The sequence below is a fragment of the Chlorocebus sabaeus genome, chromosome 4 (genome assembly GCF_047675955.1).
Source record: "Chlorocebus sabaeus isolate Y175 chromosome 4, mChlSab1.0.hap1, whole genome shotgun sequence".
NCBI lineage: Eukaryota > Metazoa > Chordata > Mammalia > Primates > Cercopithecidae > Chlorocebus > Chlorocebus sabaeus.
The window spans coordinates 17,206,458-17,227,555 of NC_132907.1; the positions used below are offsets into that span (position 1 = coordinate 17,206,458).

Here is a 21,098-nt window from a genome sequence, read left to right on the forward strand (position 1 = left end):
CAGGCCTGCCTTACAAGAGCTCCTGAAGGAAGCACTAAATACGGAAAGGAAAAACCGGTACCAGCCACTGCAAAAACATACCAAACTGTAAAGACCATCAACACTATAAAGAAACTACCTCAACCAATGGGCAAAAGAACCAGCTGGCATCATAATGACAGCATCAAATTCACACATAACAATATTAACCTTAAATGTAAACAGGCTAAATGCCCCAGTTAAAAGACACAGACTGGCACATTGGATAAAGAGTCAAGACCCATTGATGTGCTATATTCAGGAGACCATCTCACATGCAAAGACACACATAGGCTCAAAATAAAGGGATGGAGGAATATTTACCAAGCAAATGGAAAGCAAAAACAAAACAAAACAAAACAAAAAAAACAAAAATCAGGGACTGCAATCCTAGTCTCTGATAACACAGACTTGAAACCAACAAAGATCAAAAAAGACGAAGAAGGGCATTACATAATGGCAAAGGGATCAATGCAACAAGAAGAGCTAACTACCCTAAATATATATGCACCTAGTACAGGAGCACTCAGATTCATAAAGCAAGTTCTTAGAGACCTACAAAGAGACTTACACTCACACACAATAGTAGTGGGAGACTTTAATACCCCACTGTCAATATTAAACAGATCAATGAGACAGAAAATTAACAAGGATATTCAGGACTTGAACTCAGTTCTGGACCAAGTGGACCTAATAGACATCTACAGAACTCTCCACCCCAAATGAACAGAACATACATTCTTCTTAGCACCACACTGCACTTATTCTAAAATTGACCACATAATTGGAAGTAAAACACTCCTCAGCAAATGTAAAAGAATGGAAATCATAACAAACAGTCTCTCAGACCACAGTGCAATCAAATTAGAATTCAGGATTAAGAAACTCACTTAAAACCACACAACTGCATAGAAACTAAACAACCTGCTCCTGAATGGCTACTGGGTAAATAATGAAATTAAGTTAGAAATAAATAACTTCTTTGAAACCAATGAGAACAAAGACACGATGTACCAGAATCTCTGGGACACAGCTAAAGCAGTGCCTCTGGGACACAGCTAAAGCAGTGTTTAGAGGCAAATTTACTGCACTAAATGCCCACAAGAGAAAGTGGGAAAGATCTAAAACTGACACCCTAACATCACAATTAAAAGAACAAGAGAAGCAAGAGCAAACAAATTCAAAAGATAGCAGAAGACAAGAAATAACTAAGATCAGAGCAGAACTGAAGGAGATAGAGACATAAAAAAATCCTTCAAAAAATCAATGAATCCAGGAACTGGTTTTTTGAAAAGATTAACAAAATAGACCACTAGCCAGACTAATAAAGAAGAAAAGAGACAAGAATCAAATAGACACAATAAAAAATGATAAAGGGGATATCACCACTGATCCTACAGAAATACAAATTGCCATCAGAGAATACTATACACACCTCTACGCAAATAAACTAGAAAATCTAGAAGAAATGGATACATTTCCTGGACACATACACCCTCCCATGACTAAACCAGGAAGAAGTCAAATCCCTGAATAGACCAATAACAAGTTCTGAAATTGAGACAGCAATGAATATCCTACCAACCAAAAAAAGCCCAGGACCAGACAGATTCACAGCAGAATTCTACCAGAGGTAGAAAGAGGAGATGGTACCATTCCTTCTGAAACTATTCCAAACAACAGAAAAAGAGGGACTCCTCCCTAATTCATTTTATGAGGCCAGCATCATCCTTATACCAAAACCTGGCAGAGATACATCAAAAAAAGAAAATTTCAGGTCAATATCCCTGATGAACATCTATGCAAAAATCCTCAATAAAATACTGGCAAACCGAATCCGGCAGCGCATCAAAAAGCTTATCCACCATGATCAAGTCAGCTTCATTCCTGGGATGCAGGGCTGATTCAAAATGTGCAAATCAATAAACATAATCCATCGCATAAACAGAACCAATGACAATAACCACATGATTATCTCAATAGATGCAGGAAAGGCCTTCAATAAAATTCAACACCCCTTCATGCTAAAAACTCTCAATAAACTAGGCATTCATGGAATGTATCTCAAAATAATAAGAGCTATTTATGACAAACCCACAGCCAATATCATACTGAATGAGCAAAAGCTAGAAGCACCAGGCACGGTGGCTCATGCTTGTAATCCCAGCACTTTGGGAGGCCAAGGAAGTCGGATCACAAGGTCAGGAGATTGAGACCATCCTGGCTAACACGGTGAAACCCCATCTCTACTAAAAATACACAAAAAAATTAGCCAGGCTTGGTGGCATGCGCCTGTAATCCCAGCTACTCAGGAGGCTGAGGCAGGAGAATCGCTTGAACCTGGGAGGCAGAGGTTGCAATGAGCCACGATTGCGCCACTGCACTCCAGCTTGGGTGACAGAGCAAGACTCCATCTCAAAAAAAAATAAAATAAACTGGAAACATTCCCTTTGAAAACCCACACAAAACAAGGATGCCCTCTCTCACCACTCCTATTCAACATGGTATTGGAAGTTCTGGCCAGGGCAATCAGGCAAGAGAAAGAAAAAAAGGTACTCAAATATGAAGAGAGGAAGTTAAATTGTCTGTGTTTGCAGATGACATGATTGTATATTTAGAAAACCCCATCATCTCAGCCTAAAATCTCTTTAAGCTGATAAGCAACTTCAGCAAAGTCTCAGGATACAAAATCGAAGTGCAAAAATCACAAGCATTCCTATACAACAATAATAGACCAACAGAGAGCCAAATCATGAGTGAATGCCCATTCACAATTGCTACAAAGAAAATTAAATACCCAGGAATACAACTTACAAGGGATATGAGGGACCTCTTCAAGGAGAACTACAAACCACTGCTCAAGGAAATAAGAAAGAACATAAACAAATGGAAAAACATTCCATGCTCATGGATAGGAAGAATCAATATCATGAAAATGGCCATACTGCCTAAAGTAATTTATAGATTCAATGCTATCCCCACCAAGCTACCATTGACTTTCTTCACAGAATTAGGAAAAACTACTTTAAATTTCATATGGAACCAAAAAAGAGCCTGCATAACCAAGACAATCCTAAGCAAAAAGAACAAAGCTGGAGGCATCACGGTACCTGACTTCAAACTATACTACAAGGCTACAGTAACCAAAATAGCATGATACTGGTACCAAAACAGATATGTAGACCAATGGAACAAAACAGAGGCCTCAGAAATAACACCACATATCTACAACCATCTGATCTTTGACAAACCTGACAAGAACAAGCAATGGGGAAAGGATTCCATATTGAATAAATGGTGTTGGAAAAACTGGCTAGCCACATGCAGAAAACTGAAACTGAACCCCTTCCTTACAGCTTATACGAAAATTAACTCAAGATGGATTAAAGACTTAAACATAAGAACTAAAACCATAAAAACCCTAGAAGAAAACCTAGGCAATACCATTCAGGACATAGGCATGGGCAAAGACTTCATGACTAAAACACTAAAAGCAATGGCAACAAAAGCCAAAATCCACAAATGGAATCTAATTAAACTAAAGAGCTTCTGCACAGCAAAAGAAACTATCATCAAAGTGAACAGGCAGCCTACAGAAAGGGAGAAAATTTTTGCAATCTATCCATCTGACAAAGGGCTAATATCCAGAATCTACAAGGAACTTCAACATATTTACAAGAAAAAAACAACCCCATCAAAAAGTGGGCAAAGGATATGAACAGACACTTCTCAAAAGAAGACATTTATGTGACCAAGAAATATATGAAAGAAAGCTCATCATCACTGGTCATTAGAGAAATGCAAATCAAAACCACAATGAGATAGCATGTCACACCAGTTAGAATGGCAGTCATTAAAAAGTCAGGAAACAACAGATGCTGGAGAGGATGTGGAGAAACAGGAACACTTTTACACTGTCAGTGGGGTGCAAATTAGTTCAACCATTGTGGAAGACAGTGTGGCAATTCCTCAAGGATCTAGAACCAGAAATACCATTTGACTCAGCAATCCCATTACTAGGTATATACCCAAAGGATTATAAATCATTCTACTATAAAGACACATGCACACGTATGTTTATTGCAGCACTATTCACAATAGCAAAGACTTGGAACCAACCCAAATGATAGGCTGGATAAAGAAAATGTGGCACTTATACACCATGGAATACAATGCAGCCATAAAAAAGGATTGATTTCATGTCATTTGCAGGGACATAGATGACGCTGGAAGCCATCATTCTCAGCAAACTAACACAGGAAGAGAAAACCAAACACCTCATGTTCTCACGCATAAGTGGGAGTTGAACAATGAGAACACATGCACACAGGAAGGGGAACATCACACACTGGGGCCTTTTTGTGGGGTGGAGGGGTAGGGGAGGGATAGAATGAGGAGAAATACCTAATATAGATGATGGGTTAGTGGGTGCAGCAAACCACCATGGCACGTGTATACCTATGTAACAAACCTGCATGTTCTGCACATGTATCCCAGAACTTAAAGTATAATAATAAAAAAAAAAAACTCTCTAGTTTCATACCATTATTCCTAAGTTCCATATCCTAACAAAGTAGTTTATCTCAATAAACCTGGTTTCAAAGAAAAACTAAAAACCTATCAAAATATGAATATTAAGAATCATCTGAATATTCATCATGATACATGAAGCTGCTCCACAGCAAGGAGGTAGGAGGCTAAGAAAACACCACCTCGGTAGATAAGTTAACATTTACCAAATGCCTAATGGATGCACAGCTGCTTATTGATGAATGTCAGCTTCAGCATCTTAGTGAGAGAGCGTCACATTTCTTTTTTCCTAGAAGAATCTCTTTACATATTTCATGCTTTTGGAGAGGCAGGTATGTCTCCATGATAATATATATGTAATTAGCTCCTTTATGTTACCAATATATCATGGAGACATTCGGATTTACATTATACACAAGCTCACTATTAGTTTCCTGAGTTAGTGGTACGGATTCTGATATAGCTAGTAAAAAACCCATAAAATATGCATAAATCCTGCCTAATGACTGAAGTTAAATATACCTCAAAGAATGTTCTATCATTAAAATTCACATACATTTTTCTTACAAGGGAGTTATTCTGCATTGTAGCATGTGTTTTATTACAAACTTGGAGTTCATTGATGAACCATGATAGAGCTGCAAATCAAGTCAGCGGCTTCATTAGCTCAGCAGGATTTTAGGCTACATTTCTCCCTTGGTGAGCAGAAGCCAGAGGGTCGTTTAGGGCCAGGGGCTTGGTTCCTGGGCTCTGGGCAGTCTCTCCCATGGAGAGGGCCCCTTACCTGAGGCCCTCGCCCTCAGAAGAGTGCTGTCTGCAGTACTCCAGAGTGTAGGTCTCCGTGGCCTCTGGGGTGGTAGGCCGCCATCGGATAGTGGCTGTGTTCCAACACACAGTACAGTCCTCAGCGCGGATCACAGGGGTGGAGGGTGCTGCAGAAAGAGAGTCAGGACAGTCATGGAGCAATGCCAGCTTGTTTCCTGGGATCTGAGAAGCACGTGGTCTTCCATGGCTTCAGCATGATTCTGTTTTTAATTTTTTTTTAATCAGAAAATGAATTCTGTTTTAAAAACCCAAAAGGGATCAAATATAGATGGTGAAGTCTCTCTCCCTTCTCTGCCTTCCACATTGCCCAGTTCTCACCCATCCCCAAACAGCCCCTAATAGTAGCTTCCTATAAATCCCACCAGACTTTCTTTATACATATACAAGCAAATCAAAATAAAGATTCTCTCCCCTGTCCCAGTACAAACAAGTTAGCGACGATCTTGTCCTCAGTAAGCGCTCAATAAAGGCTTGTTTTAAGCGACGATCTTGTCCTCAGTAAGCGCTCAATAAAGGCTTGTTTTAAAAGGCAAGAGGAAAGGATAAAGGGTAGGAGTAAACTATCTTTTCCCCTGAGGCAGGTTGCCATTATCTTAAAGGCAATGCAGCCTTGGGTTAGGCTTCATACCCTGTGAAAAGATTTCATCCTGAGAAAGCATTTACAGTTAAATACCACTGCTTAAAACCTTTTGGGGGTTCCCAGCACCCATACACAGCCCAAGCCTCTTAATTTGCAAACATGGCCTCTCTATGTCAGCCTTTCTCATCTTGTCTTTCCTTTGCTTAAGTCTAAGAAATAATACCAAACTTCTTAGAGTGTTCTGCACACTCCACACTGTTTCTTGCCTTGATGCCTCTGCTCATGTCTTTTTCAAGTGGAATATCCTCCTTTAACACATTACTTCCTATTGATCCTTTAAAGCATTTGCTGCAGGCATCAGTTCTAGGAAGCAGTTCTGATCCTGCCCCTGCCCCAGGCCAACTTGAGTGTCCCTCTGGAGTGCTCTCATAATAATCTGTGTATATCTGGATATGGCCCTTACCACACATTTTCTATGATCTTCTGTTTTTCCATCTCCCCACCTGAGCATGAGCTTCTTGAGAACAGGACCCCAGTCTTATTCATCATTGTATAACCAGCACTTGGCACAACACTCAACACACAATAGGTGCTTAATAAACATTTACTGGCTGATCTCAAGAGTCCGTGAAGAATTGAGCTTTGTCATCTGACATCCTTAGCATCCATAAGTGTTAACACTTATGCTAGCACCCTTAGCATCCATCTCCTTACCTGTCCTAAAGATTGCCCTTTCACTGGGCAGGCTACATCCAGTGAAGTTCACAGCCATCACCCACACTTGATAGCATCGGTCAGGTTCCAGATCTTCAAAAATGCAGTAGCTTTCTTTCACTGTCAGTCTGTATTCTTCTACCAACTCTAGCATAAGACACAGTTAAAATCTAAGATGTCTTCCAAAGTTAATTAAAAGTTATAGTTATTGGAAAAAGTCATCTATGATTTTCTTTCAGTGGAAAACTCAAACTGATAACCTTACAGATACCATTATGTGAAAATCAGCTCCTTAGAATACATATGAAAGCAACAGCATTCTGAAAAGAGATACTTAGGATGACATAGTACTACTTGTTAACACTTATCAGAAAATAAGAGCATATTAGTAAGATTCTGAGCTTCATATACCACAATTAAAGTAACTTATTTCAGTAGCGAATATTAAAATTACATAAAGTATATGTTAGCTTAAATCTCAGTAACACATTCTCAAGAAAAACTTAAGAATCACTGCCAATATTTCAGAAAAGTGTGTCCTAAAAAAAGGACAACTTCATGGTTTTTAAACATCTTTACAGATTAGTAAACTATTTTGGTATTCAGTATGACCTTCAAGGTTTCAAATCCTGGTTCCTTCTCATGAATTCCAGAATTCTTTCCACTAGAGATTTCCACGATTTATAGAAATACTTAAATAACTTTGATAGGTCATAAGCTACTCTAAGAAGTAACTTTGTCCAATTAAGACATTTTTCTTCTAAAATTTTAAAAATTATTTTACTTTGAATATTTTAATAATAAACATTATTCAATATCATTCTGAACAAACCTACCAATTTGGGCCAATTTGATTATTCTTACTGAAATTTTATCTCCTTTAAAACATATGGTTTTCTGTGTAAATTTTGCTTATGGTAATTTCAGTTATCCCCCTCTTATTACTCTTGAATGTCACATCTTCAAAACTTTTCCACTTAAGAACCCAGACTGTTTCTTTAGAAGAAAATCGGGAGCTCTTCAACTTAGCAGGTCTCTCAACTGCCTCTCTCCTTTCCAATGAGCTGTACTTTCTGGACAGAAAGTTCAGTTTAAAGAATGTCATAAGGACTTGTACACTGAAGAATATTTCCCCCATATCACAGAATCTGTGTCTGCGTTTTCACTGGAATCATTCTTTTAGGCAAGGTCCCATGATATGGTTTGGTTCTGTGTCCCCACCCAGATCTCATGTTGAATTGTAATTCCCAGTATTGGAGGAAGAGCCTGGTGGGAGGTGATTGAATCATGGGGGTGGACTTTTCCCTTGCTCTTCTCATAAATGAGTTCTCAAGAGATCTGGTTGTCTGAAAGTGTGTAGCACCTCCTGCTTTATTCTCTCTCTCTTCCCTGCCAGCCATGGGAAGATGTGCTTGTTTCCCCTTCACCTTCTGCCATGATTCTAAGTTTCCTAAGGCCTCCCCTGCCATGCTTCCTGTACACCTTGTGGAACTGTGAGCCAATTAAACCTCTTCTTCATAAATTGCCCAGTCCTAGGTATGTCTTTATAGCAGTGTGAGCATGAACTAATACATCCTATTACCCTAGCACTCCCTTTAACAGTGCACATAACATATGTGACTAGAGACCCTACTAAACATGGCGCAGTATCACAGACTAGATTATCAGATTAGCTAACTGTTATTAACACAGTTCAGGGCACAGAAGCAATGAGACACAGGATAGGGAAGTATTTTGGGTGGGGGTGGGGATGAAACCCACTAAAAAAAAAAAGTACTCCAAGCAATAGCTATTTGATAAGAAGGGTCTCGGAGAGCCATGGTGTTTCAGAAAGCAGCTAGAAATAGATGGAGATGAAGTATGGTGTAAAAAAACACACACAGAGACAAACAAACAAAAGAATAAACTTCAGAGCGTGAAAGATGTGTGTTCGACGCCTGCCCCTGTCATGTACAAGTTGAAAGACCTTGAGCAAACTACTTAACCTCGCATCAGTTTTCTCACTTGCAAACAGGGATAGTATCATTTACTTGGTTGTGCTGTAACAGGCATGTGGAAATAGGTTAATAAAATAGAAGTCATTACATTACAGATGTAGATTTAGCCAACTTTACAGCGTGCCTATAATTGCTTTTTTAAACTTTTTTCTAAATTAATTATCACATGACATTTCAAAAGACTTAAATATTAGTAATAGTATAATATATTACCATTCATTCCTGATTACAAATTGGGCGCCTGAGTTAGGACGCCAAGCCTGCCACATGCTTATCTAGTTTCCATAGTATGTGGGTCTGTCTTCAACAAGCAACACAGAACGGCAGCACTCCCAGCTCTGATTCATCAGGAAGCACCACCTCAAACTGCCTGGCTTCCAGGGCTTATGAGAAGTCCTTCTGAGCCGAGAGATACTTACAGAGGCTCAGCTGTAAGACATACCATCCATTCACCCTACTAAGCACTTTCATTTCTATCTACACATTAATTTGGGACACAGGAAGACTCCACCATACCTAGGCCCATGCCTTGGGAACTGTGAACACTGAATGAACCTTGCGGCTTGTTGGTGGCTTTTAGCAAAGACAGACCTGAGAAACTGCCACCCATGACATCTCATGCTTCATTTGCATTCAGACCATTGTGGATCACACTGTCCTCTCTATGGCTTCTTCCGTAAAAGTGGAACACGTGACACTTGTCTTTCGGGCTTTTGTACTGATTAAAACTTTATTTTCCTTGAAACTCTGGTATGTTACCTCCTTTCTGAAAATAAGAACCACTTCATTGCGCCTGTTATTCTGAGAGCTCAAAGCCAAATGTGAATCTCAATTACAATATTCGTGTTGACTATTATAATATGTATGCCATTTTGTTTTCCTTGACCTTGATTCCCAAATTTTGCTTCTGTAGTTATTATTTCATTATATGGTTGTTGGGGTTTTGTTGTTGTTTTGTAAGCGGCTATAAATGCTTTGTGGGAAGAGTCATAATACAGGTATATGTTTAAATACTTCACATGAAGATGCCTGAATATGCATATGCATTTGTATTTGTGTTAGCAATCCTACCATTTACTTCTTGGTCATCTTGTGGCTCCTCCATGCAGTAAACCTGAAATGAATCAACGACATCATCCTTGTTCATGCTCCAATAAACTGCAATCGTTGTGCTGGTGGCAGAATTTGGTTCCTGAGGTTCTAATCTAGGAGGCTGTGGAACTGGAATATAAACAAGATTTATTGTAACTAATGCTGTTTTTATTAATTTGTTGGGCAAACGTTACTTATGCTTGTTGAAAAAAATTCAAACAATATAGAAATATACGGTATAAAAGTAGAAGGGCTTCCTTGTTCCCCCAAACTCCCAACCCCAATTATATTTTTTCATTTTTAAATTTTATTTATTTATTTATTTATTTTTAAGACAGAGTCTCACTCTGTTATCCAGGCTGGAGTGCAGTGGCGCGATCTCAGCTCACTACAACCTTTGCCTCCCAGGTTCAAGTGATTCTCCTGCCTCAGCCTCCCAAGTTGCTGGGATTACAGGTGCCCGTCACCATGCCTGGCTAATTTTTGTATTTTTAGTAGAGACGGGGTTTAACCATCTTGGTCAGGATGGTCTCGAACTTCTGACCTCAGGTGAACTGCCCACCTCGGCCTCCCAAAGTGTTGGGATTACAGTTGTGAGTCACTGCACCTGGCCAGTTTTTTTTTTTTTTTTTTTTTTTTTTTTGAGATGGAGTCTTGCTCTATCACCCAGGCTGGAGTGTGGTGGCGCAATCTCAGCTCACTGCGACCTCCGCCTCCCGGGTTCAAGCAATTCTCCTGCCTCAGTCTCCTGAGTAGCTGGGATTACAGGCACGCACCATCACACCTGGCTAATTTTTGTATTTTTAGTAGAGGTGGGGTTTCACTATGTTGGTCAGGCTGTTCTTGAACTCCTGGCCTCAAGGATTCCACCCACCTCAGCCTCCCAAAGTGCTGGGATTACAGGCATGAGCCACCGTGGCAGCCATATTCTTCAGATGTAATTACTGTTGCAGTTGAATGTATGTCCCTCTGCAATGTTTTCTATGCTTTTGTACATGTGCATATATATGATACACACAGAAATAAACAAAAATGTATTATAAAATGGGATCACTTGAGAATACTCTTCTATAGTCCTATAGTTGGAGCAATACACTCATGTAGGTTAGAGGAGGCAACAACTGACTTGCTTATCCTTCAACACAAAACACATGCTTTGCTAGATGACCAAGGTTGTATCATTCTGTATCAATATAGATTCTATATTCATAACAGAGGCAAATGAAACCCTTTTAAGATATCATTGGTATGTCTTCTAGCCTGAAAAATACTTGCAAAAATAAAATATCAAAATACACTTTCTGAAACGACCATCCCATTTTGTCTTTCCAATATGGCTATGCCTATCAATTTTTAAATTATTAAAAATTTTTAAATTATTAAAAACTTTTAAAAAATTAAACAAAATATAAAAACTACAGAAAAAGTAGCCTACTGATTCAGCATACATTTTAGACATCTAGTATAACTCTGTTGTTCTGAATTTTACTGACAACAAAATCCTTGAATGTTCCTAGAAACTTGTAAAGTTCATGATTATGCGTACAAACATTAATGGTATATGCAACGCCATAAATCAAGCTTCTATGCAATTCTCCCCCAAAACTTAAGACACAAAATCTTTGAATATATTTTACAAATTAGAGAAAAAGATCATTCCCATAGTTGAAAAGATAGCATGCTTTTTTTTTTTTTTTTTTTTTTGAAGTGGAGTCTTGCTCTGTCGCCCAGGCTAGAGTACAGTGGTGTGATCTTGGCTCACTGCAACCTCCACCTCCCAGGTTCAAGCAATTCTCCTGCCCCAGCCTCCCTGGTAGCTGGGATTACAGGAGCCCACCACCACGCCCAGCTCATTTTTTTTTGTATTTTTAGTAGAGACAGGGTTTCACTGTGTTGGCCAGGCTGGTCTCGAACTCCTTGACCTCAGGTGATCCGCTTGCCTTGGCCTCCCAAAGTGCTAGGATTACAGGCATGAGCTGCCGCGCCCAGCCCAATAGCATGTTTTTACATTTATTTTTTGTGGTTATTTTTTTCCAGTCAACAATTTCCTGAGAGATAAGTTTACTGAAATATTAATAACATGGGCCAAATTTTATGAGATTACTTTATTAAAAGTGGACTCCAAAGGAAAAGAAAACTAAAGGTCAGTTCAGCAAGAAGGTAAAAATGAGAAAAACATAAATGGTTCTAAAGAATGTAACAAAAAGAGACAAACTGAGAAGATGTAATAGCAATAAAGAGCTGAAAAACACAGTTGTGAAAAACGAGAAGCAGAAGAGGAGAAGGGTCAAGTTCAGTGCAGAGTGGCTGGCCCAAGGTCAAACACCAGATCCGCCCCCTCTGTTACCTTAGCCTCAGTTTCCCCTTCTTTAAAATGAGAAAACAATAATAATAGCATTACCTCCCAGGAGCATTATAAGAAGCAAATAATATCTATCAAGTGCTTAGCAAAGTGACTGACAGGTAACCAGCGCTAACATTCAGAAAGCAAATGGGCCTTGGCAGGAGCACAGGAAACAGAGGGGCAAGGCAGAAAGCTCCTGAAGATGAGGGCTGAACGAGGGACCCACCATCTGGAAAGCCACAGAGGCCACAGAGGTAAGACCTGTGGAGCGAACTGCATGCTAAGGCAGAGGTCGCTGGTGAGAGCGCCTCCCCAGGGACTGATCACAGGTCAGAGACCCTCACACTGTCTTGGAATTTATTGCTTGTCTTCCCAGCAGGAAATGGATGTCACATTCTAAATGAGTCTGTCCAGATCAATGTAGTTCAGTAAATTTTCATGTTCCCCAGGTCTATAAAAGGACCAAGTGGAATGTTTCAACGATTGTCGATCATCTTTGAAGCAATATTTCAGAATTACTTGAGGCGTGAACAATGAAAATGCTCCCCCTTTTAACCTATGAATTACACATGGAGCTGTATCTGCTTTTTAAAAATGAAAACATCTTTCACATTTCTCTCTCTCTTTCTCGGGTAAATTAACAAACTTAAAAACTGATTAATTGATCCAAGAAAATCACCTAATTTTAAGGAAAAAGTAAAGTATGTAAGTTAGAAATTTTGTTTTAATGTGCTCCTTCCCCCAAAAGCATTAAAGCTAAAACACCTTTTTTCAGAAACAGGAAATATTTTTACTTTTCAAAGAATTCTAAAATGAAAAGGGAATAAGAATATTCCATAGATATAATCTAATAATAATGGCTGAATTTACAATTCTTATGTGGTAGAACAACATCAGAGACCCGGAGTTTAGCAACTATGTCTACACTTTCACAGTAATAAACTTGAATAAGTGCGATGCCGGCCAGGCGCGGTGGCTCACGCCTGTAATCCCAGCACTTTGGGAGGCCGAGCAGGGCAGATCACTTGAGGTCAGAGGTAGAAGACCAACCTGGCCAATGGAGCAAAACCCCATGTCTACTAAAAATACAACAATTAGCTGGGCATGGTGATGCGTGCCTGTAATCCCAGGTACTGGGGAGGCTGAGGCATAAGAATGGCTTGAACCTGGGAGGCGGAGGTTGCAGTGAGCCGAGATGGTGCCACTGCACTTCAGCCTGGGCGATAGAGTGAGACTCTGTCTGGAAAAAAAAAAAAAGGTATGATACCAAAAAATACCAAAATGAAAGTTTAGGGCTTCATTATAAGAGGCTAAGGAATTGGGTAGAAGAATCACTCCTCTGCCTGATGAAATGTGCCCAAAAAGAGCCGCCACATTTGGGGAGTTAAGCATTAACCAAACGGGACTTCGGAATCTGTCGCCAGATACAGATTTCCACTCAACCTGGCCTTTGGAACGTCCTCAGTAGAACAGTATTATTCACAATAGCCAAAAAGTGGAAGCAACCCAAGTATCCACCAATGGATGAATAGATAATGTAAACGCTGTGTGTACATAACAATGGAATATAAGTCAGCCTTAAAGAGGAGGAAAAGTTTCACACATTACAACAGGGTAAGCCTTGAGGATATTACTCTAAGCTAAAGCCGTCACAAAAAGAGAAATATCATATGATTCCACTTAGATGAGGTACTTACAATAATCAAATTCACAGAAACAGAAAGTAAAATGGTGGCTGCCAGGAGGCAGGGGAAGGGGAGAATATGGAGAGTTAGTGTTTAATGGATATAGAGCTTCTGTTTTGCAAGATGAAGAGTCCTGGAGAGGATGGCAGTGATGGTTGTAACACAGTGTGAATGTCCTTAATGCCACTAAACTGTACAATTAAAAATGGGCAAGATGGTAAATTTTAAGTTATGTGTATTTTACCGCAATTAAAAAAAAATCCCCAGGTGCTAGCATCCAGGAAGCCTAGATTCATGTTTGTTTATCCACTATCTGTTTCTCACCTTTCTCAGCAGCACTCTGCCTTTTCACTGTGGGGCAGACTGAAGCCAAACTCCCCCGCCACACACACCCCAACCGGTTGTGTTGTCTTGAAAATAGAACATTTTTCTATTCCTCTCTTTCCTCACCTTTCTTCACCTGTCAAATGGGAATAACAAAAGCTACCTCCTTGGGTTGTGGTGAGATTAGATGATTTGATATGCTTAACGGTTCCCACAATGCCAGCCATTGTGTAAGCATGGAATAAATCGGATGGGCTGCTACTTCTCATTGGAAAACTCACATCCTTTTCTCATTACATCTGCTTAGTTTAGGTAGGGGGTCATCAGATCAACTTTTCAGGTAATAGGTGAGGACTTCCGAGAGGTGTCACAAAATGAACAAAAACTATTTAGCAGCAAGTCAACACCCTGGGCTCCAATTTTGTGAAACAGATGCACAAAGTAACATTTATGGCTCTGAGATCAGTCTCTCCATAAAAGGCTTCGAACCACAGGGACTGCCACTTGTACTTGCTGAGTTAATTGTTAACACTTTGTGACATTTTAACTCTGTGACCGCTAAAGTATATTAAATGTCCTCTCAACGCCCATTAAGTATTGAAAAGCATATCTTCCTAAATGAACAATGGCATATAATGAATCCCTTAAAAGCAAAAGACCAGCTCTGTTAATCAAACATCCTTAGTTTGCAATCACTGCCCTAGTCTGATCCCTCTTAAAGACATTACAAGAAAACACTTTGTTTTGAGACATTTCTAGAGAAAATCCATTAAGATCAATGATCGAGTTTTTAATTTTATAAAGGGCTGGTGGAGTTTTGGGTTTTTGTGTGTTGTGTGGTGTTGTGTTGTTTCTGTCTTTTAGACATACAGTAGCCTTTTTAGTAGTTACTGAACTAAAACTCTTGATACAGGAATGAAAGTTAATCATCAATTTAAACACAACAGCCATCGTTTTTGTTTTTTTTTTTGGGGTTTTTTGTTTTTGTTTTTGTTTTTTTTTAAGAAATGGGGATCTTACTATGTTGCCCAGGCTGGATTCGAACCCCTAGACTCAAGTGATCCTCCCGCCTCAGCCTCCCGAATGGCTGTAATCTTTGAGGTGATTTTGGAAGACGATAGCATCTTTTAAGGAGGACATCTGAGCACGTTGTACAGTAAGAAAAACTTGGTAATTTCAATGAAACATGGCAGCTTTGAAAAATCTAAATAAGTTTCATTGTCCTGTTTGTTAAAATAGCACATTAAAAAATATTGTGAAGAGCTGGCAGGATGCTTCTGACAGCTGAGTGGGAGGCTCCTGGCTACAGACCATGGTGCTGAGCTGATAGTTCTCTAAGCTCATCTGTTTAGTTTGAAAAAAGGGGAAAAGAACTGAATTGAAAAGGGGAAAACCACTCATAAAGAGAAATCTGTTTGACACATAGAAAAACATTTGACTTCTTTTTCTTCTATACCTGGCTGCTGGTATGAGGCGAACAACTCTCAAGAAGAGAGGGAGAGAAATCCTATTTTTAAATTAAAAAAAAAAAAAAAAAAAGAGGAGACCCTTTGGTTCCATGGCTCCTTCCACCTCCTCAATCCCCAAGCAAGTCATAAAGCTTCAGATGGAAATGCACAGAAATGAGATGCTCGTCTCATGCTCAATTTCAGAGTCTAGCTGTAACATTTTACGACTAATACTTTTGTTTTTCCAGTTACATGTCTTTGCATGCAAACTCTTTGGTACATATCATTACACACAAAACAAACAAGAAAAACTGCCATATTTCATCTAGGTAATTAATATATTAAAATGCTTACCAGCCACTTGTTTTAACATCTGGTCACTTCTTGCCGAGCCGTCATCATAATGTTCAAAAAGGGAAAACGCAGCAGGCATTTTCTCTAAAGAAGCAGTGCTCTCCATTGCAGAAAGCAATCTATCAGGGGAATAGAGCTCTACATAAGTCACAAAATTATTAACATACAGAATGAAAGTGAAAAACAGTTGTTCAAAATGAAGCCGGTGTTGGTAGTGGTGGTTTGCATAAGGCAGGGCCTCTCACTCTATCCAAAAAAGGATTTAAAGCTTTAAAGTCTTGAAATACATGTCTAAAATCTATTCTTAGGCAACTGGTAATATTGGAAATTTCATTCCTATATCCTCTAGTTAGAAAAGATTCTATCAAGCAATACAGTCTTAAGTGTTTTACCTATAAAGTTGGTCCTAAAAATTACTTCATTTTAGTGATTGTTTTCTTTATTTCCTAAAGGGAAAGGATTTATATCTAAAGCTTTTCATACCCACTGAGGTTTCAAAGGATAAAAATGCTAAGAGCATATCCAGAAACTTATACACTGTAGATGTCTTTGTTCTCAAACCTCAATATTAAGCTTCTAATCATTTTTTCATTCAAAACATGTTTACCTACTATGTCCCAGGCATTGTGCTAGGTATTGGGGAAACAGCAATGAGAGAGGATAAAGCCTACCATTCATAAAAGACTAAAGAAGCCACAGTTTCTAAATCAACAGCTTTATAGACTCAACACCCTCATTAGTTGGAATGCCAACTGATGCTAAGTCTGAGTATTTGTATCCAGATGAAATGTGGATTTAAATAAACAGCGACAAAAAGGTTAACTCTGAAGGGGAAAGAGGAAACAGAGAGTTTGCAAAAGAATTTATTTTTAGCATGAGAGGCCTCCAAGTAGATTAGCAGCTCTCCTCTGTTCACCTCTCTCACACAGGACTGGAATTCTCTTCCAGCAACTCAGTCGGCTGCAAGGAACTGCGTCGGCTTCATTTCCATGGACATCTTGGTTTTCCCAGCAGACCCACTGCACTTGCTGTTGGAACTTTGTTCTCCCAGACACTTGCTCAGCTCCTTCCTTGACTTAATTTAGATCTCTGTTCAAATGTCAGCTCCTCAGAGAGTACGCTACTAATACAGCCTTGCCTGCCCCCTTCATTCTTCGCTAGGCTTTGTTTTACTTCCCCAGACTTACCACAGCCTCTTCGGTTTTTGTCTGTCTGCTTCACCAGAATAGCATTTATATGCGGGAAAGGACTTTGTTTTGTTCCCTACTGTATTCTAATGCATTACTTGGCACATAGTGGGCATTTAATAAGCACATTTTGAATAAATAAGAGGCCAATAGTTTTGCGTGGGCGAGGATATCAGGATCTCAGTGATGGTGGATTTATGGTCAGCATGAAGGAAAAATATTATAAAACAAAACTGAATACTTAGAGTGACTTCTACACTTACTACTGTCAGAAACAATAAAATTCACTATCATTTGATTTAGGGAAGGTGGTTCCAGAGGGGCTTCAAAGAGGAGGTAAAATTTGGGCTGGGTCTTAATGAGTGGGAGTTTCCTAGGCAGAAGAGAGAATAAGTAAGGGCGTTGCAGACAGAAGAAGGGCATGAACCCAGGCATGGAGATGTGGCCAAGTACAGCACGTTCGAGGGCCAGAGGGCACCATGAGAATTGAGAAACACAGACGATTGGGGATGAAACAGCAAAGTGCTTTGTGGCTTGACTATGAAGAGCCTTTCATACCCACTGAGAGTTCAATTTTGTCTTTTAAGGCAGGGAGAGCCACAAAATTGTTATAAAAGGGAAATTTAGACGACTGTCTTGGCAAGTGTCTAAGGAAGGATCAGTGCAAGCAGAGGAGACAGGTCTGAGGTCAGGTGGGAGAACCCCACAGGGTCTAGATGAGGGAAGACAGCACCAGCCTAAATTAAGGCTGTGGAGATGGAGAGGGTGGAAATGATAGGCTCAGAATGAACAAAAATGGTGCCCCATACATGCACTAAGCCCTCTAAAAATACACATCACTGATGTGTATTAATGTAGGACATTTCGTAGCACAAAAGCTCTGATTGTAGGTACCACGAGCAAAATGTTTGAGTTTTCCCTTATGCACTGACCTATTCCAGTTTAACATCAGCATATGAAAAGGCAAGCAGGCATCCTTTTAGAAGCAGGTTTTACAATGGTTGCAACTCCTTTTCATTATCATAACACAAAAGAGCAAAACGGAGAAAAAAATGAATCCCCTCAACAGAATAGCATTTTCTAAGCAAATGTGTTTTTTCAAGATATGCAAATGTTGAGTCTAAATATGCTTGACAGCATTCCTTAATGTAAGCATTTTTAGTGTTGAGAAAAATCATTTAATATACAAGCACTGCCTTTAGAGATATAATGTGAAAGGAGGGAGAAAAAGTGGCAAGGTAAAATAAACTACAGCTGACTCTTGAGCAAGACGGGGTTTGGGCTCGTCAATTGTGACTCTCTGCACAATTGAAAATCCATGTGTGCCGTCTGCCTCCCCAAAAACTTAACTACTAACAGCCTACTGTTGACTGGAAGCCTTATCAATAAGCCTTACCAATAACCTCAAGAGTTGATTAACACATATTTTGTATATGTATTATATACTATATTCTTAAAATCACATAAACTAGAGAAAAGAGTTCTTCAGAAAATCATAAGGAAGAGAAAATACACCTACAGTACTATTCTGTATTTATGAATACCTTAAGTTTACATCATCTCTTTACAAGATGAATCACCTGGAATGGAAGGCAAAGGTGGCCACAGACCTCAATCTACTGAAAAGATCAAACAATTCAACTTCTTCTTGTAATGTCATGACTTTTCTCTGTTTCCTGGGAGGACATCCAGGATCACTAGTGCCATTTCCTATGGGTATCATGGTGTTATTCAAGGTTTATGGTATTGCACTGAATATGGTTAAAAAAAAAATAGACAAGAACCTTAGGAGATCACTTTTTACTGCAATATGCAGTTTACTGGAGAGACGAACTGCTCATGGGGAGATGATTGGCGTGACACAGTGTTTTAAGCAGAGATTCACAACACTTGAGCTCATTACAAGAGCAACAGGAGGTGGTTACAAAATTATGAAAGTAGTATGGTAGTAGTATAGCTGTAGAAATTATTTGAGTAGTACAGTATTACTACAGTTAATTTTATGCAGTTATGATTTAATACTGTATCTTTCTGTTTGTTTACATTTTTTCCCAACTGCATATGGTGCTATGGACAGTGGTGTTCGTGTGCGTAAGTGTTGATGTTTTTAATTTTTATAATAGATTTGTGTAAATTTTATGATAGTAAATGATAAAATAGACTAATATTTACATATATTTCATGTACTTGTGACACACCTAACATTTTCTTAATTTTTCAACATTTCTGGGCTATGAAGTTCATCTTTTAGTTTTTTTCAAATTGTCACAAATCTCAAAAAACTTTTCCAATATATTTATTGAAAAAGATTCATATATAAGTGGACCTACACAGTCCAAACTCGTGTTGTTCAAGGGCCAACTGTAGATAAGTAGCACTTCTTATAGAAAGGAACATCAATAACATCAAGACTTTGAGACAGAAGTTTTCTGGAGGACATGGAAACCTTTTTAGTGATGGGGTCCAGCTTCATCAAGTGTGTGCATGTGTACATGCACGTCTGACAGTGCTTTCTTTAATTGTTCACCTTTCTTCACCAAATCCCAGAATTTTGTTGTCTTTTTTCTTTACAGAAAATAATGGCTCGCCCAAGTGTACTCTCCTTTAAGTGACAGGCAGCTTTAGCAAAAAATTAATTCACTGTCAACTGGACAATGAAATAGAAATTAATTAAAATGACACACAGATGAACACATTTAAGCACGAAGCCGAAGAAACAGTATTTACTATTAAGTGGATGTCAATTTATATTTGCAATATTCTGATGGTTAGAAAGGTAAAAACATTCTATTGCATTTTTGCAACTTTTCACTCACCAAATTTTCTTACTGAGCAATAACTTCTGTGAATAGATAAAATATAAGTAAGCAAATATGCATTTACACTGTCTGGTATAGATGGAATGGCACCGTAAATCCATGTACTTTTTGGATAAAAAGAAATGTCAATAATATTTAGAAAAAATATATAATTTTTTTTTAAATAAATGAAACTGGAGGTGGGCGGATCACTTGGCCTGAGGAGTTCAAGATCAGCCTGGGCAACACGACAAACCCCATCTGTACTAAAAACACAAAAAATTAGCAGGGGACGGTGGAGTACACCTGTGGTCCCAGCTACTCAGGAGGATGAGGTGGGAGAATTGCTTGAACCTGGGAGGTGGAGGTTGCAGTGAGCCAAGATCGTGCCACTGCACTCCAGCCCGGGTAACAGAGCGAGACCCTGGTTCAAAAAAATATGGATGGATGGATGGATAGATAGATAGATAGATAGACAGACAGACAGACAGACAGACAGACAGATAGATAGATAGATAGATAGATAGATAGATAGAAAAGATAGACTGGATACTCAGAATAAGGCCTGGGTATCAGTTTCCAGACCTGACTGGTGTGTCTTAGACTCGTCTGTGGGAATTGGTAACAAGCAGATGCCTGGTCTCACTCTGGAAATTTTGATGTAGTGGATGTGGGGTGGGACCCAAGGATCTTTGGTTAAACAAATTGCACAGGTGATTTAGGCACAGCCAGTTTGGGGAACCACTGGGACAAAGGATAGATTGTATAAACCAGAACTTTCAACCCTGGCTGTGCATTAGAATCATCTCGGAAGCCTTAAAAATGCTCAGCTATATCCCAGAGCAGTTAAATCAGAATCTCAGAAGATTCAGGCATCAGCAATTTTAAAAGCTCCCTGTGGAATTCTATTCATAACAGAGCCACTGTTATAGAACACTTATTGATTAATGTCAATCCTAGTATACAAATTATTTTCAAAAACTAACTGGTAATAATCTGTTGAACAGAATTTGTTTTAGGTAAATAGGATTCATCTGTGTGATTTCAATTACCTAAAAATATCATATTTCTAATCTAAATCCTTTTTTTACATTATAATACATTATAGATACAAATTTCTGATTTTATTCTATGCTGTATCACAATTTGAATTGGGATGGAAGTAAACTGAAGACGATATTTACAATTTAGAAATTTACATT

General features: G+C 39.0%; 1 protein-coding gene across 2 annotated transcripts in view; it reads right to left on the reverse strand.

The window, feature by feature from the left end:
- The window catches only part of CMYA5 (cardiomyopathy associated 5), a 105,549-nt gene that overhangs the window by 24,562 nt on the left and 59,889 nt on the right, over positions 1 to 21,098 (reverse strand). The window contains exons 6-9 of one of the 2 annotated variants that reach the window (XM_007976494.3): positions 15,912 to 16,030; positions 9,736 to 9,885; positions 6,668 to 6,814; positions 5,333 to 5,480 (exon numbers count right to left, since the gene is read on the reverse strand). In XM_007976494.3, the coding sequence (XP_007974685.3) occupies positions 5,333 to 5,480; positions 6,668 to 6,814; positions 9,736 to 9,885; positions 15,912 to 16,030 (564 nt within the window). Of the gene's footprint in view, positions 1 to 5,332; positions 5,481 to 6,667; positions 6,815 to 9,735; positions 9,886 to 15,911; positions 16,031 to 21,098 lie in introns of those variants that run through there. The other variant, XR_012092740.1, reaches the window with a different exon arrangement.